At 39.0% G+C, this 17,088-nt stretch overlaps 1 protein-coding gene across 1 annotated transcript; it reads left to right on the top strand.

Moving 5' to 3' along the window:
• Nucleotides 1-27: 27 nt before the first annotated feature.
• On the top strand, nucleotides 28-16,557 carry LOC111342561 (cytochrome P450 4B1). The gene is made up of 14 exons (XM_088738302.1): nucleotides 28-715; nucleotides 2,319-2,508; nucleotides 3,631-3,758; nucleotides 5,454-5,572; nucleotides 6,068-6,130; nucleotides 7,008-7,140; nucleotides 7,332-7,397; nucleotides 7,694-7,781; nucleotides 8,211-8,313; nucleotides 9,250-9,380; nucleotides 13,604-13,668; nucleotides 14,486-14,568; nucleotides 15,464-15,529; nucleotides 16,122-16,557. Exons 1-14 carry the CDS (start codon nucleotides 554-556, stop codon nucleotides 16,240-16,242), a joined length of 1,518 nt encoding a protein of 505 aa, XP_088594428.1. The 5' UTR covers nucleotides 28-553; the 3' UTR covers nucleotides 16,243-16,557.
• Nucleotides 16,558-17,088: the final 531 nt, after the last annotated feature.

The following is a 17,088-nucleotide window of genomic DNA, read 5'->3' as shown; positions in this document are numbered from 1 at the left end:
GCTATTGGACCGACAGCAGTATCATGAGAAGAAGATTGTAAGGCTTTTGTGTTTTATCATTGTTAATTTATGTATTTTTTCTTATCAATAATTGTAGCATTTGAATATTTTATCTCTAGCTTCGACACTAAATCGTATATCGTGTTTTAAAGGATAGGTTTCAAGTAAGAAGCTTGATGGCGTGACAACTTGCGTTGTCAGAGGGTAGCCGGGTAGAAAATCGAAAAAAGTAGACATTCCAGTTTAAAGAAAATCGCACCCTGCTTTCCGAAGAAAACAGGGAAAATAAGGTAAAATTTAAATCAACACCGAAAAAAAGCTGAAAGAAAATGATATCATTCTTTTTGTAGAGCCCAGATAGAGGCAATGAAAACTTTGTTCACGGCCTAAAAAAGCTAATCCCAACCCCTCTCCCCAATGTTCAAATTTTTGCCTCTCGTTGCAATGATTGAAATGCTGTGGCGTTACGAAGAGTGAAGTTCAAGTATTGTATTTAAATAATACCCCGAAGGATACAGTCATTTTGCACAGTAAGAACGAGCATAATTTAGCTATGAGTTTTATTTCTGACTACTGGATTCTTGTCGCATCCGCAACTGCAACAATCGTCATTTGTAAGCTGATTATTCGCCTTATCAAGAAATTCCGTGAGGAGAGGCAGCTGGCTACGTTCCCCTCAGCTCCTAGTCACTGGTTCACAGGACACCTCCACTACGTAAGTTTTAAAAGGACTGTGTAAATGATGTGGACGGGTATTGTGAAGTTGCTCCCTAACTTAAGGTACCACTTACCCTAAGTGAGAAAAGGAGCTTTTCCACCGAGTCTAGAAGCTCTTCGAATTCATGGAATTTAGATAAACCAAGGGTGTAGTTCAGCCCCAGGCAACAGCTGCACTATACTTCCAGTTTTTGGCGTGTATTAAAAGTAAAGTCGAACCTGTATTAAGCGGTAGGTTGTTAAAATACCAAGTTTGTTTTCCGTTAATCACTGTAGTTTTCACCTCTATTAAGCGGTGCTGTTTCTATTGTCTTCCACTGTATTGAGCGGTCACTTAAAACGGAACCACTCGTATGAAACTATAAGAATCATCATCTTTCAAGTAAAATTTAATCCATATTTCTCTCCAGAAGTCAACGTTGGTAATGTTTCTGAGCGATTTTTGTATATTAAGTGGTCAGTTATGGCATTAAAAGGCTTTTTTCATCGTTTTCTTATATCAATTAAATTAATTTAATTTTAATATTTCATTTGTTGGCTTCGCTAACAGGCAGCGAGCTCGCAACAGCTTGTGCCAATTACTGCGGGCCCAGTAGTACCCACCCATCCCACCCCAGGGGAGGACATCCGCCACACAGTGATCTCATGCGTGGGAAATTAATGTCTCCTACCCCAACCCAGCAGGAGATGGGACCTACGGTTTATTCGTCCTTATCCGAGAAGACTAGAATGTCTATCCATTTCCTGATATTATAGAAAGGTAGCACATTCTCCTCAGTAATTTTAAGACCTTGAGTGTTGGTCCAGTTGGGGCTCGAACCCTCGACCTCCCGCTCAACAGTCCGGCGCAGACTATCCATTGAGCTAACCAGGAGGGGGTTATATTTGCCCCTATTCTTCGGAACCAGCATTAAGTGGTCAACCTGTATTGAGCAGTCAAGATTTGATATTATTAGACTATTTTGCTTATGTGGCATTAAAAGAAATTAAATGTCACTGTGAGGTGGGAAAAGTTTAGAAAATTAAGTAATGGGCTCTTTTTCCAAGTGGCCAAGCTATACATCAGTCAAGGTGAAGCTTCAACATTCCCTCTTAGATCACCTCCCAGGCAATTGAACTTCTGAAGATTGGTTTGATCAAATTCATGTTTTTTGCAGCCAAAACTGTGTTCAAATGCCCCACCCTGAAGTACTGGTCAACTTTTTAGAAAAGAAAAAAGTCAGTAACTATGACTTTCTACTAATTGACCAAGTTTTAAAACCTAAACTTTTTCTTCTAAGCTATTTTCTCACAAAAGTGAACTCTTTACCTTTAAACACTTCCATGTTTAAGTTCAAATTCCTCTCAACCCAGCAAGGCATCAGGTTCAAATGCCCCACTCTCCCCTGGCATAGACGACAGGAAATCGGCTGTTGCCCTGAAGGGAGTGGGGTGGGGAGTGGAAATGTTGAAGCTTCAAACTGATCAGCTGATTACGACAAACATAATAAAAGCCAAGCCCCATCAAATGAGTTCCCCACCCCACCCCGGCCCCTTGTTTTAATTATTGTTAAGTTTCACTCACAGGAGTGACCAAAGGCTAATGATTCTCTTTTTGTAAGGTCAAAAATCATGATGGTACAACTCTTCAATTCCATGTCAGATGTGCAACTGAGTTCAAAACATGCTATATTATGCGAAGGGGTCCTCTCCTGACAGGACTTGTATTGTGTCATCCTGACGCAATCAAGGTTGTTCAGACCAGTAGTGCTCCAAAAGCACCTACTTATGAATTTATTAAGCCATTCTTTGGTGAGTATACTGAAACTTTTAACTGCAGTAGATAACATTAGAACAGTAATATTTTAGTGTTGAAAGAGGTCCAGGAATTTTACATGGTTTGCTTTACAAGTCATTGCTGGCTGTGATTGGTCTAAAAATGTGGGGCACTCTCTCCACCAATCAGATACAAACTATGTACTACTTGTTCTGGTTAGTGGTCATAATTTTTGCTCCACAATTAGTTTCACAATATGGATAAACTCTCTTGTAAGCTGACACCCTCAAGAACTAGAAAAAATAGTTAACTAATTAGAATTAGTCTAGTAGGTGGACACCAAAGATATATAGGGTGGATGTCTGCCTCTAGAAGAATTGACTAGCGGGTGTTATGCCATACTCTTGTTACCGTCAAACAAAGGGAAAGCTTGCTTTCTTGCCAAAAAATGTTCACCAATTAATGGCTTCCTCTCTTCTCAAAGCTTTCTCTATATACTGAGACATTATCTATGTGGTCAAATGGTTTAAGCTTGCTCACATCTGTAATAAAAGAAAAACAACTGTTTGAAGTGACTTTAATGGCATATGTATAAACATTGAATCTAGGAGACATACCTAGCGCTTTACTGCTGCTGCTGCTTTGCATTTTAATCCTCAAGTTAGAGAACTACATATGATTAAATTCTAACTCCCAACTAACTGAGTGTGAGGGCTGTGCTGGGGAAAATTTGCCCAAGGTCTCGGTAGTATGGACAGTGCACAGCAAGGTCAGTACAAAAACTAACTATACTGGGCTAATATTGCCCAGTGCGGCTCAAACCAGTCAGGTTAGTAAGTAGTTTACTATATGACACTTGAACCAAAATTGTTTAGTTTGAATTTACCAGCTGCTTTCAAAACCAAAAATACACAACTCATAACTATTCTTGTGGAAACTGTCCATAAGGCAAAAGAACCAGACTTAGTAAGAACCAAACAGAATCCTTGGATTACCTCAGGATGCACCTTATGCCATATAATAAGGTGCACAGTATTCATATGCACTTTCCACTTTCTCTTAATTTGTGGGTGTCCTACTTTGATAATTTTGGGGTCATAATTATGAAATGTTACTTCACCTCGTGTAATTTGATCTTTTTTTTTCACCTTTATAAGGGAATGGACTGGTTGCTGCAAATGGGAACAAGTGGTTTAGAATGAGACGACTTCTCACTCCAGCGTTTCACTTTGAGATCCTCAGGTCATACGTTCAAATTTTTCAGGATTCTACAAATACTCTTTTAGTAAGTACACTTAGGAAATTTGGCAGGCTGGGGTGTTTTGATTGTCTTTGGAAATATTGTAAATTTGACTGATGCTCTCCATCTTCCAAATGCATACTTCCAATTGACCTCCAATAAAGCAACAAACTTGTGTATTTTGTTTATTATAAGCTAAATAAATATCCATTATTTTAACATAACTGTGTTATAGCATTACAGTAACATTTTCAAAATTTTCTTCAGTTGTAAATGCTGATTTCTTGACAATATATATTTAACAAGGCTGTGCTCTAAGGAAAAATGGAATGGAGCCCAGTGCTTTGAAACTGTGAAATCCAGGGTGCCCAGCATAATTGCTTTTTAAGAAAAAACTAAAATTCGTGAGTAACTTAAGAGCAAATTTAAAGTAAAATTCCAGGGCCACCGGGCACTGCTAGACCACAACCTTGATTTAGTTAAAAATTAGATTCCATTTTGTTCCAATTAGATTCCATCAGTTCATAAAATAGCTAGATCACAGATGATTTCAAAATGTGATAAGAAAAAGTCCTCTGTGATCTGTCAACAAACCCGCAGTAACATGGAGTCTACTTGCTTTATATGTTAAAAAGGCAAAATGTTGTTAAGGGACAGCTAAGATCATGAGCAAGAACCAATTGAACTGCATGTTATGATGTATAATTCAGTTTCTCATGTACAGGGCTTCTGATAGAACGTGATGGTGCGATTTCGCACAATCGAACTCATATCACATCCGATCATACAATTCATGAAAAATTGCATAATTCATAAAAGCTTGCAAAAATTCCACAAGACAAATGAAAAATTAACACTTTACCTTAGCCGCGCATCCAATATAGTGTCTTGATTGAAGCGCACACAGTTAAAACGGTTTAATTTACAAAATATCTGCACAAGCTCAGAAAGAAGACGTATAAAATGGCTTTCACGTCTTCCGAAGTGTGTAAAAGATGTTTTTTGTCTTTAAAACCTTCTAAAACAGGCATAAAATAGCTCAGATTTAGACCGCATGATTTGCATAAAATCGCATAGTCACTGATTTTTATCGCACATTTTGCTGAAAAAATCGCACAACCTACATTTTTTATCGCACCCTATCACAATTAGGCCTGCATGTAAAACAAGTTGGATTTGAGTTTTATCTTAGGTTTAAATATCAGATATATAATTATTGATTGCACATTTTATAGACCTCTGTGTTCAAGTCACTGGGTGCTTGATTTATTGATTGTAACTGTAAGTTGTAACCCAAGATCCAAACCAAGTCAAAACAGCTGTTCCTGGCTGTCTTGACTTTCATATAAATAGTTCTCATATAAATATTACTTTTAAGTTTACAGAGTTTGTGACAAATGGTTTCTATACTTAACTAGCTGCTTCCACTTGTTAACTAAAGTTGCTTTTTGAAGGATAATTATGTTTAATTGTGCAACAAAATGTTACATGTAGCTAATTTACCCCTAAAGGGGAAACTTGTTTGCAGGAGATCACTCATTACGCAATCATTTAAACGTAAGATCAATGACATTTTTTAAGTCTAACGCACGGCATTCACGGAAAACAGCTTTAGTGTTATAGTATGTAGTTTTAATTTTAAATATCTTAGCGTATGTGATATGTATTTTTATAGGCTGATGAATTGATCGTGTCTAAATAAAGATTACAAATTACAAATTATTATTTTTTGTCCTTTAGGAGAAGTGGTTGTCACTGGAGAGCGAAGAAGTGGAATTATTTCACCACTTAAGTCTCATGACACTGGATTCCATTCTCAAATGTGCCCTTAGTTATGAAACTGACTGTCAGACACAAGAGTAAGTTAGTAACAGTTATATTATGTAACTTGTTTACCCATTAAGCCCCAGTTAAAAGTGTCCTGTCAGGGAAATTTAGAGAGAGAGAAAGGAACATTTTGCACTTGGCTGGGGGATAATAGATTAGGTAAAGCCTGTTTATGAGCACAAGGGGCCCTTTGGGCCAGTGCTTAAATCCCATTTCCAAAACATGAAGCGCCTACAAGTATTTCTACTCCTTCCCCCCTGGATGGAATGCTAGTCCATCGTAGGGTTACCCCCAGCATTAAATTTGCCTGCAGTACCCATTTCTACTCTTGGGTGAAAAGAGGAACTGTGAGAGTAAAGTGTCTTGCCCAAGAGCACAACACAATTTCCCCGGCTAGGGCTCCAACCCAGACCACTTCATCCAGAGTCGAGTGGCACTTACCATGAGGTCACTGCATCTACCAAGCATAATAGATTAATAAGGTGGAAATTAATAATGATGATCTGACCTCTTTCACCTTTTCATAGAGAAGCTACTTCCTATATCAGAGCAGTATATGATGCATCTGATGAGGTTCTCAACAGATTGATGTAAGTATATGATTCCTTTTTCTGGCTGTCATGCTCATGTGATGCTCAATTTGACTTGTTTACCTTCTTGGGAGGGAGACTGGAAATCAGTTTGACGACTAGTGTGATCAGAGGAATTAAGTTGAACAAATGGGGAGCGTAAGGTAGTTTTACTGAAGAATATTATAATGGAGAACAATAGAGTTGAAGAGGGGGGGGGGGACCAGGAGAATAGAGGACAGGGGAGGAAAAATTTGAAAGTGAAAACTTTGTGAAGGTTTTTCGGTTTTTGTGCCAAAAAGTCCGGTTTTTCGGTTTTGGTGTTTGTTTAGGTTTGCGGATTTTCCGTTTTTTAGCATTTGGTCTTCGGTTTTTGTCAAAAGGACTAACGGATTTTGGATTTGGTATCCGGTGTGGTTTTCGGTTTTTTCATATTTTGGTTCCAATTTCTCTTGGATCTGAGCGGCAATTATGCATTGATCTCCAATAGCTGCGAAACCGCTTTATGCTCACTGGTCACCACTGTATCGGATCGATTAGGGTTTTGATAACTGGGATGCGAAAATATATCGGTTTGACGCTTTTGCATGCGGTTCAGCTTCGGTTTTGATCGTTTTTGTTTTGTTTGTTTGTTTGTTTGTTTGTTTTTTTCAGCTTTGCACGATTGTTTTTCTACGGTTTTGCGGTTTCTAATCAAATTCTCTCCTCCCCCCAACCCCTCGCCTTCCACTTTGAACCCCCACATACCCCCGCAATGTTGCACATGCACACCCCATTGGATTGGGTGGTGGAGCTTGTTTCCAGAAATGTGCACTCTCTAAGGACATTTGGTTTAGACTGTATCCTAACCCTCAACTACGTTTAGCAGGACAATATTGAATTACTTTTACCTCTGTAGGAATCCTTTATTGCATTCGGACATAATTTATAAAATGACGGCTGGTGCCAAACGATACTCTGAAGTATGCGCTGTAACCCAAGCCAAGGCGAAGGAGGTCATCAGAGAAAGGAGAGCAACTTTACAAGATAGTGTGAGTGTATCGTAAGATTTTAAAAGTGTTCTAGAGTTTCGAGCGTTGGAATATTGAAAATTATTTGAACAAATTTTTGTTTTCTTCTATAAAAATCATTTGCATGGTATGTTTTCTTTTCATCACTTGACTAATATATAACTGTATAAGGTTGGGCAAATTAGTTTCAATTTATTTCCCTCTATTTTAAGGTCGAACAAGAGAAATTGAAGAAAAGAAGATACCTGGACTTTCTGGATATCCTTTTGGCAGCCAGGGTAATGTTGCTTTTAAGTTATTTAAGATATGAAGCTTGATTCCCTTAAAGATGATTTAACATTCCTCTCTCCAATAGTAATGAGATTTCGGCTTTTTATATCGACAAGGACCCTCACATGATGCATGTTTACTAGTGAAGATTCCATTTTGTCTAGAGATTGCAAAGAGAATTTAGTTATGTATTTTCGGCATTGCTTATCTAATCTTGGCTTGAAACGAGATTGACCAATCACACAGTGCGGACTATGCAGGGTTGTGTGGGAAAAATGCTTCTAATGTATTCTCCCCAATTCAGGACGAAAGTGGAAACGCTTTGACTGAGGAAGAAATCACTTCAGAAGTTATGACTTTCATGTTTGCGGGACACGATACCACTGCGAGCTGTAAGTAGTTAAATGGAAGCAGGTTACCGGCCGTTTATAATCACCGGAAATATAAGAATTAGTTCTGGCAAAGGTATTCGACCGGAACAGGATTACTTAGTAATTGGTCTTCGCAGCATTTGAGACCAGCAGTCTTTGCAAGACTGTTTGAAGAATTATCTTCTTTTACCTCTTTGATTCTTGACTTTATTAGTTAAATGGTTTTGATTATGGTGTGACAGTGAAAACATGCGATGGCCCGCCCCCCTTTCAACGATGTTGACGACCCTGATCCCCCCCTTCGTTCCTCTTGAAAAACATGTACCCCCCCTTAATGTCCCCCACCCGTCTTACTTAAGTGATAAATAATCACAGGTCCATTATATTTCAAGTTTTTCGTCTGGAACTATTTTGACTCCTTTAAGCAGGTTTTTTAATCTTTCTTTCTAGCTGTTTCATGGACACTATACAATTTAGCAAGATTCCCCGAACACCAAGAAAAATGCCGAGAAGAGATAGATGCAGTGCTTGGGAGTAAAGAAGAGTTTGAATGGTGACTATTTTATGTTGCTCATACATGTGTGTGTAGATTGCGAGGAGACAGTTCCCTGCGGTCTCAGAACGGACGCGCAAGGATAGCTCCCTCTGTGCTTTGCGTACAGGATTTTTTCGCCAACGTGTGACTCTCTAAACCACTTACGTGTGGGTGAAACGCGCCCCTTTATTCCCCACTGATGAAGTGCCAAGCCCGCAACGTTTGGAAACCTCTTAACAAATATGACTCGTTTTGTTTATGTATATCCCTACTATTACGTTTTGATTAGTTGGTAGTGTAGTTGAGTCGCCCGTTCGCGGGTTCGAATATGTATGTTTGCACCCACAGAGAGCCACCTAGAATCTTGACTGGTTATTGCTTAGTTGGAACAATTTCCAATCGAGTTCCCGAAATAATCCGGGATTTCTTTTTTTATCTTTACTTCGCTCTGCGATTGGTCAGGAAACTCACGCCTCTCTCTTATGATTGGCTGTTGTCATTTCTTTGTTCGTTTCTTTGATTTTGATCGTTTTTTTTTTTTTTTTTTTTTTGGCGTAAACGCAAACACAACCGAAAAACCCTCTAATTGACAGGGATTCCGAGGTCTTTAGACGTGTTGGCGGTAGTGATTTGTAGTGGTCTGTCAAAAGTACAGATCAGAGGAACGGATGGCAGAAAATTTGGAGAAGAGACGTTATATTTAGGATTTCAGGATTTTGTGGAGTCAATTTAATGCGCAGATGAAAATTTTTTACTCTGGATTGATATTTGCGCAATACAAATCAATATTATAGTATTATTATTATTATTATTATTATTATTATTATTATATTATTATATGGATCTATCTCAAATTACATTTAATCTGAGTGTTGAGGAGATTGCAAACCACGCTACTTTCGCTTTGAATTCTTAATTCTTTACTTTAATTTTCTAACTTGCCTTTCTTTTTAGGAGCGATCTCAGTAAATTAAATTACGTTCACCTGTGCATTAAGGAAAGCAACAGAATCTATCCTCCCGTGCCGAGGATAAGTCGCTTGTTGGACAAACCGTATGAGATCGAGGGTAAACTACTTCCAGAGGGTATGTTGTATTTTTGTATTTAATAGTCCATTTTACAGTTACAGGCCATTTCCAGAAATTTGGGATAATATGGCGGAGGCGGTTCTCGTGTTACAAGCAAAATGGCGCCGAAACAGTATAAGAAAATGTATTGGAAGAGATTATTTTTTCGAAATAACTGTCTAAGAATGGGATATTCTTTCGCTGCGTGGTCGGAAATGCAGCCTGCATCGGTTAAAGCATTCATCACTACGAAAAAGAGATACTCAAATTCAAGCCTACCTTTTCCCAAGGTATACGATAAACTCATAATTCTGACTCCATTTCCCCATACAAACTCTTAAAATCTGCTTCGACTAGGTGTTACAATTCTTTTGTTGTGGGAACAACCAAGTGAGGATTCGCAACTGCGTTGTTCAATATGCATTCTGCAGAAGTTTGCTCAACTAAATCGCTCGTAAACGGTCGAATATGTTGGCCGATAATTTTTCCTTGAACCAGGAGACTCTTCGTATTTTCACAGAGCTCAAAAGCCCAATGCGCCATTTTTAAACACCCCAATTTTAGGAAGGAAGAACACGAAAGATACAAGTCCCTGTCACTGCACAATTTGGCTGCCATTTTCCTTTATTTTATTTATTTACAAGATTTGCCGACAGGCAGGGACACCGCAACAGCTTGCGCCAATCACTGCGGGCCCAGTAACCACCCATCCCACCCAGGGGAGGAGATCCATCACACAGTAATCTCGTGCATGGGAAATTAACGTCTTCTACCCCTAACCCTGCAGGAGACGGGACCTCCATTTATTCGTCCCTATCCGAGAAGGCTAGAATATCTAACCGTTTCTTGATACTATAGAAAGGCAGCATATTCTTCTCAATTATTTTAAGACCTTGAGTGTTGGTCGAACCCTCGACCTCCCGCACAACAGTCCAGCGCTCTATCCATTGAGCTAACCGGGAGGCGCTTGTTTTGACGTCTCCTTTGGCTTTCTGGGTTAGTAACGTACCAGGCCTTTCTCTGGCGGGGATTTACGAAAATAGATAGTTACGTGTTCACTCCACGTCCACCGCCGCCATATTGAATTATCTTTAATATGATATACCGCTGATATTTCGTAATGGGCTCGAAATGTCCCCGATTTCTGGTGATGCTTGGTTGCCAAGCCTTTGAATAGGAGTGAGGCTAAGGGTGGCCTTTTTCATGATACAGACATTGCTGGTTTTCAAATATAAATTACTTTTTTATTATGCTAACTAGGTACTGGCCTCTATCACAACAAGGTCACCTTCAACCTCACTCCAAATCAAAGGCTTGGCAATTAAGTACACAACTGTAAAATGGCCTATTAAAATCACCTTAACAGGAACATGTAGCCAGAAGGGTCGAGTACCAACGTTGCACTTTTAACTTTCCTCAATTTTTTCTTCTTTTTCATAGCATGAAACGAACCGATTCTATTTTGCCATGTTTCTGTGCAGTTCAAGATCATGGGCATGTACTAAAACCAGGAACACCGGAACACTCCGGAACACTCCGGAACACCGGAACAACAACGACATTTATTTATACCACAAAGAAATAAGATAAGAAACATTAAGAAACTATATATTTAGCGCCTGCTTCTAGCTTCTAAGGTCTTTCTTGTCACGTGGGTAAACAAATTACATCTACATTTTATTTTTTTACATCGTCAAATTCGGTGTTCCGGGGGTGTTCCGATGTTCCGCTGTTCCGGGGTGTCAGTCCGGTGTTCTGGTGTTCCAGTGTTCCAGTGTTCCGGTGTTCCGGTGTTCCTGATTTTAGTACATGCCAAGATCATGCGAGACGCATGTGATTAGAACATCAATGACACCACTCGCCTTTAAGTCGTGTACCTCTCTTATTACTAAACACATTCGAACGTCATCTGTGAGCCGTAACACGGCAAAATATGATATTTTTCAACAGTTTTTTTTTTTTTTTTTTTTTTTTTTTTTTGAAGTGCCCCTAAGACGAAAATTGGCCATTTTATTTTGGGCTAATTCTTTTACATAATGTTGAGTTGGGTCAAGTTAAAACCCTTTTTGCTATTAAAAACTCAAAATAAACCTTCGATGACCGATTTTTACCGCTTCAAAGTCGTCTAAAAATCGTCCGCCATTGCTGAAAACATGTTCCAGCCGTACAGTAGGAAACGTCATCATGACGTCAAAGGCTCAACAAACTAATGCTTTGCTTTGTCACAACTCTCTTTGTTCGCTGCACAGAGAATCACACATATTACTTTTTTGAGAACTGTTTCGTTGTCAGTCGTAAAATGTCGACTTTGTCTGGCGATGAACTGTCCCAGAAATTATCTGAAGCTTCCGAGGATAGTTTTGCGCCGGCAAACGATGAATTTTGCCATGCGAATAAAGATAAATAAGGAACGGCACGGACTCCCCATGTGGCTTTTGTGGTCACATCGCTTTATCGCCTTCGAATTGTATTTTTGCTTGTTGTAAGGGATTTTCCTTTTTTGTAAGAAATGATCGAGAGATATATAAAAATTGTTTTCGGCAGTGGCTGATTGTGTATCAAGGCGGATATTGGGGGTTTGTGAGAGCGATTTGTAAGCCATTAATGTGTTTGCCCGGTGCATTATTGGTCAATGATCTCATTAACCCTTTCCAGCGGGTTTTTTTTACTATCGGTGCTTTGAGAGGTTTGAAGTGAACTCCGTGGTTGAGTTGCACTTTGGCCTTATGTTTTTTCTGTCTTATTCATGATGACTAGCGTTGTGTTGCTTTGGTGAGGTTTAAAGCAGAGTTTGCCTCAGCACTTTCAGAGCCGTGATCTCATTGCGTTACAATGTATTTTTTGGCTTAATACAGTCTGCAAGTTGTAGTATGACAATTTTCCAAGTAGCTCTGAAGGGCGATAGAAGACTGAACCGGTGGCATTCAGTTTGATATGAAACGGTAGTGGTTCTTTGTTTTGTCCGTGAAAGGTGTAACGGAGGCGCATTGGTCTTGCAAATAAATCTCGCAAAACTTGGCCTGATTTCACATTCATTTGTCACGGGTGTTGGGATGAATTTAGGACCCTTTGATAGCACGCTGACTTGGCTGTCAGATGGTTGTTAGTTTGAGAGGATTTTAAAGAAATTTTCATGTTCTCAGTTTTTTTCGCTGCAAGCCTACATTTTAAAGTGTTTCTACACTCTATCTGTCTTCAGCTGTTTGTTCTACTTTCTCTGTTATTAAAGCTAGCTTTTTTTTAGAGTCAGAGCACGCAATTATATTTTTCATCTCTTTTGTGAAAGTGAGCTCTTTGAGGTCAGAAATCTAATTCCTCAATTCGGCTATTTTATCATTCGTATTCACAATGTTCACCGAGAACTTTCCTTTGTTTAAGGTGTTCTGCTAGAGAGTTGTTAAAGGTGGATAGTGATCAGCGCATATGTAAAGGTGACAAAACCCGTCGAGGTTTGTAGACTTCACTTTCGTCGAGATCGCACAGAGGACGGTTCTTCTTGTCCCTTCTTTTGAACGGTAGGCACTGAATCCGACAGAATTCTTCGCCTAGATCCTTCAAGGTACACAGATCTCTCGAAACAGTCCTCCGAGAAGTGTTCGGAGTAGATCACAAATATTCGTGCAGGATTGTAGTTTACTCGGCGAGTTCGCACAATTCGCAACCGTTTTTCCCGCTCAGATCTATTTGCAAAGCTCCGATACAGAGAAATACCTACAGCATGGTCTGCACGATTACTTCAGCTTTGAATTACGCATCGATGCCTCGCCATTTTTGTTTAGTTTTTGTAAGAATAGAGTAAAGCATTCTGTTATGTTTACCTGACATTTTGCCATGTTAGATTTTCGCGTTGAGCCTTTGACGTCACTTCATCTGAGTCCTGCGATCAATTTCCGGAAAATGGTCAAATAATGGCGGACGCGAAATCGCGAGTTTAACGGCCCAAAAAAAGATATTTCTGGTTCTCGGTCTAGACTGAAATTTGGCAGAGTAGGTGAAGGAGACACACTGAACACGAAAATGAAAAAAAAAAATGATGAACGAAAATTTTGATCTTAGGGGCACTTTAATCATTTGATGTATCCATTCAAATTGCTGGGGCATGCCACGAGTAACACAAAATGGTTTGGTGAAGAGATCTATAGTGGAAAGAAATATACAGATTTTCTCGTTAGAGACAGTTCATCGTCACTGTTGTTCATGTTTTGTTTTTTATTGAACTTGTTTGTTTGCTTATTTTTCAGGAACATGGGTTACTACTCATATATTTGCCTTGCATCGTAATCCTCATGTATGGGCGGATCCCGAGGTAATTTAAATTATCACGCTTTCCTTCAGAACACCTGTTTGAAAACCTAACCCGTCCATGCCAAAGCGAATGTCGCCAACTGCATACTACCGTGCGTTACGTGCATAAAGTCGTCAGTTTTATCAGTTAATAAATACGCACGCGGAGACATTTCTGCGATAAACAAAGACTGTTAATCGGAGACCTATGGAGAAATTTAATTTGCTGCTTTTAGGCGCCCTATCCAGAACTATAGCGTAACTTTTCTTTCCCTGAGGTTATTTCAAGCTTGGTGGTCTTTTCTTTTCGTTTTTTAGCTATTTCTTTACGTAACACACATTCTTCTAATTTATGTAGTTATCACCGAATGCTTCAGGACCGTCAGTAATCTGGCGATCAAATAAATTTACTTTAAAAATCTGAAGCTTGTGGTTGATCACAGCGAACTCCGGGCCGGTAGTTTATTCGGACTCTGTTCGGGAAACCCCCCCCCCCCCCCCTTAAAAAAATAATAAAGAAAAAAAACCGAACATAGGCAGGGCGTTGGCTTGGTCTGTTTTAGCTGAAACGGAATTCTCTTCCTCTACTCTTTTTTTCGCACTGTGAATGCTCGCTGGAGAAGTACCTTTCCGTTTCTTTTTTATTCACGTTTTAGATCCAGTTCCAAGTCAATGTAAAATCGAAATGTGTTCCTAATCTTGATAACCGTCTTGCATTTATTAACGGATGTATCCCTTATGATTAACTGAATTTGTTTAGTTAGGAAAGTTATCACGCTAAATTAGTATCCTGAAAGGTTTTTTTATTTAATTTTTTTATTTTTTTATTTTTTACCTAGAAATTCGACCCTCTTCGTTTCACAACTGAAAACATGGAAAAAATGTCACCCTATGCATACATTCCTTTCTCTGCCGGGCCAAGGTAACCATGGCAATTGTGCTGATGATGAGCAGCTATTAGATTAGGTTGAGTGTGGTATCATGAAATATCAAACAGAGGTCTGAGTTATCTGCTGAAGCCGAAGGCTGAGCCAGGTAACTTAGATGCGCGATAATTCATGATATCATGCGAAAACCGAGTTCAATAGTAGTTTTATTTTATATTTTTAAACAATCTGCAGTGCTGCGAACTCACTCGGCTGCACCTCGTGAGTCCACAACATTTTGACCGCTGTGATGACGAATATCGTTGTCAATAAGAGCACAAACCACGCTAAACCACTGCTGATTTCTTTTTATTTTGAAGAGGGAAAGTAAAAGAATGACTTAGTAAATCTAAATACCAGTTTGGCTAATCGAGTTGGACGGAGACAGTAGGCCATTTTACAGTTGTGTACTTAGTTGCCAAGCCTTTGATTCAGAGTGAGGCTGAAGGTGACCTTGTTTTGATAGAGACCTGTATCTAGTTAGCATGATAACAAAGTGATTTACATTTGAGAGACAGCAAAGTTTGTATCATAACAAGGTCACCCCTAGCCTCACTCCCGTTCAAAGGCTTCGCAACCAAGCACACAACTGTAAAATGGACTTTTGCTTGTCAATCCTTTGACTTCTTTTTACTGACTTGCAGCTAATCTCTTCTTACAGTATCAATAATGAATCAAACATTGAAGTCACGAGAATAAAAGAAACGATCGTCATCAACTTAAGCGAATCCTCCTTATCAGAACCATAGGACGAATGTATAGAGAACAGTATGGAGGATATACATTCTGATGTTAGCTGGGTGGAAAGGGTTAAAAGGAAATACTGCTTTACCACAAAGTTGATAACAATGTTTCACTTGCTCATCGTATCCATCATTATTGTTTCTACAGGAACTGCATTGGACAAAGTTTTGCTCTTGCTGAATTGAAAACTACAGTGGCAATGATCTTACGAATGTAAGTAATAGCGTTTAGCTAATCTTGACTATTAATTACTTGACTTGGTTTTAGTCTACCATGTTCCGTGATTTGTGAACGGACGAACTCGCGCTGTCTATTCAACCATTGAGATGTAAATCCAAACCTATTCGCGACGTGATCACACACTTTTCCTCATGCGTGTGCGAGCAACGTGCATGCTTGTTCATGATGAGCGTGACCGTGGGTTTATGTGAGCGCCACTATGTGTTAGGAATGAGATGCAAACAAGTGCAGTTAGTACAGGAAATAATATAATTTCTAGTGCAATTTGGTGTTAACAAGCACGAGTCGAAGACAACAAAATTTGTATTCTTTGAAAAACTTACAAGTGCACGAGAAATCTTGTTGTTACTTATTAATAATTTTACATGAAAAAAGCTTCGCAGAAAGTTGAAACAAGCGAAATTTTGACAGCGCGCGCGCTATTTGTACTTTGCACTCGTGTTCAAACTTTGCACTCGTGTTGTATGAAAAATGCGCTCGTTTTCATCCAATCAAGCGAGCATAATTTTTCGTGTTTATTATTACAAAGTTTACCTTTTTTTTGTCTTGTTTGGCAAAAATACAGGTTTGAACTCAGTGTTGCCCCTCAGAACATCATACAAGACTACGAAGATCTTCAGCCTCACTTGATTCTACGAGCAAAAAATGGCATCGTTGTCAACATTTCGCCAAGAAGTAGCTCTTGATAAAGGACAGTTGTTGACCAGACACGATAAATTGCGGAGACGAGGGTTATGAAGGAGGCAACTCAGCATTTGGTCAGGATATATAAGATATTTCTACGGTACATTTAATGGGAGACAAATGTACTTTATTTTCCCATATTGAAAATTATATTTTACAAGTTACACTTACATTCTTACAAGAATGAAGATAAGGAAGCTATAGCGTCTAAAATAACTTATCTTTAGAGTGTGTCAGAACTTTAGAGAATGTCAAAAAGATGGCGAAAGATGAAATAAGGCGAAACAACTCCGTTTATAATATACGTTAGAGAACAATTTTGTGGTGTTATTGTTGTTTGTTCGGTTTTTTTAACGATTTCATTCCCGAGAGTGAGTAGCCCCATAGTATCAACGTCTTGTCAAGCAGAAAGATAACGAGGCAAAAGAAGAACATTAGTTAACCAACACTTCCCATATTCGCTATCTGACGAAGGGCTAACGCTCAGCTTTACAAACACTTAACGGTGGCCAGTTTAAACTAACAACTCAATCGATAAAACCAAATTATTTCGGAATACCACCCCCTTACCGACGCAACGGCACTACCACTATCTCTAGACACTTACCCCCTTTTATCAATCAAGGAGCACTGTTTAACTTGACACCAATTTCTCAGACGTCATGTTTAAATGAGAATAAGGTACACTGTAAGGAGCGCTCACTGTGCGAGATTTGTGAGGTAAATGTTATCTAAGTTAAGCGATTGAAATGTCTGGCTAACCTCGGTTTTCACGATGCTTAGCTGTTAGCGCTGAACAAATGTTTTAGCTAAAAGTTGTTTAAAACTTTAATTTAAGAGTTTTTATA

The sequence above is a fragment of the Stylophora pistillata genome, chromosome 11 (assembly GCF_964205215.1).
Source record: "Stylophora pistillata chromosome 11, jaStyPist1.2, whole genome shotgun sequence".
NCBI classification, from domain to species: Eukaryota; Metazoa; Cnidaria; class Anthozoa; order Scleractinia; family Pocilloporidae; genus Stylophora; species Stylophora pistillata.
Note: the sequence above shows the minus strand (reverse complement) of the source record. Positions and strands in the feature narration are given on the sequence as shown.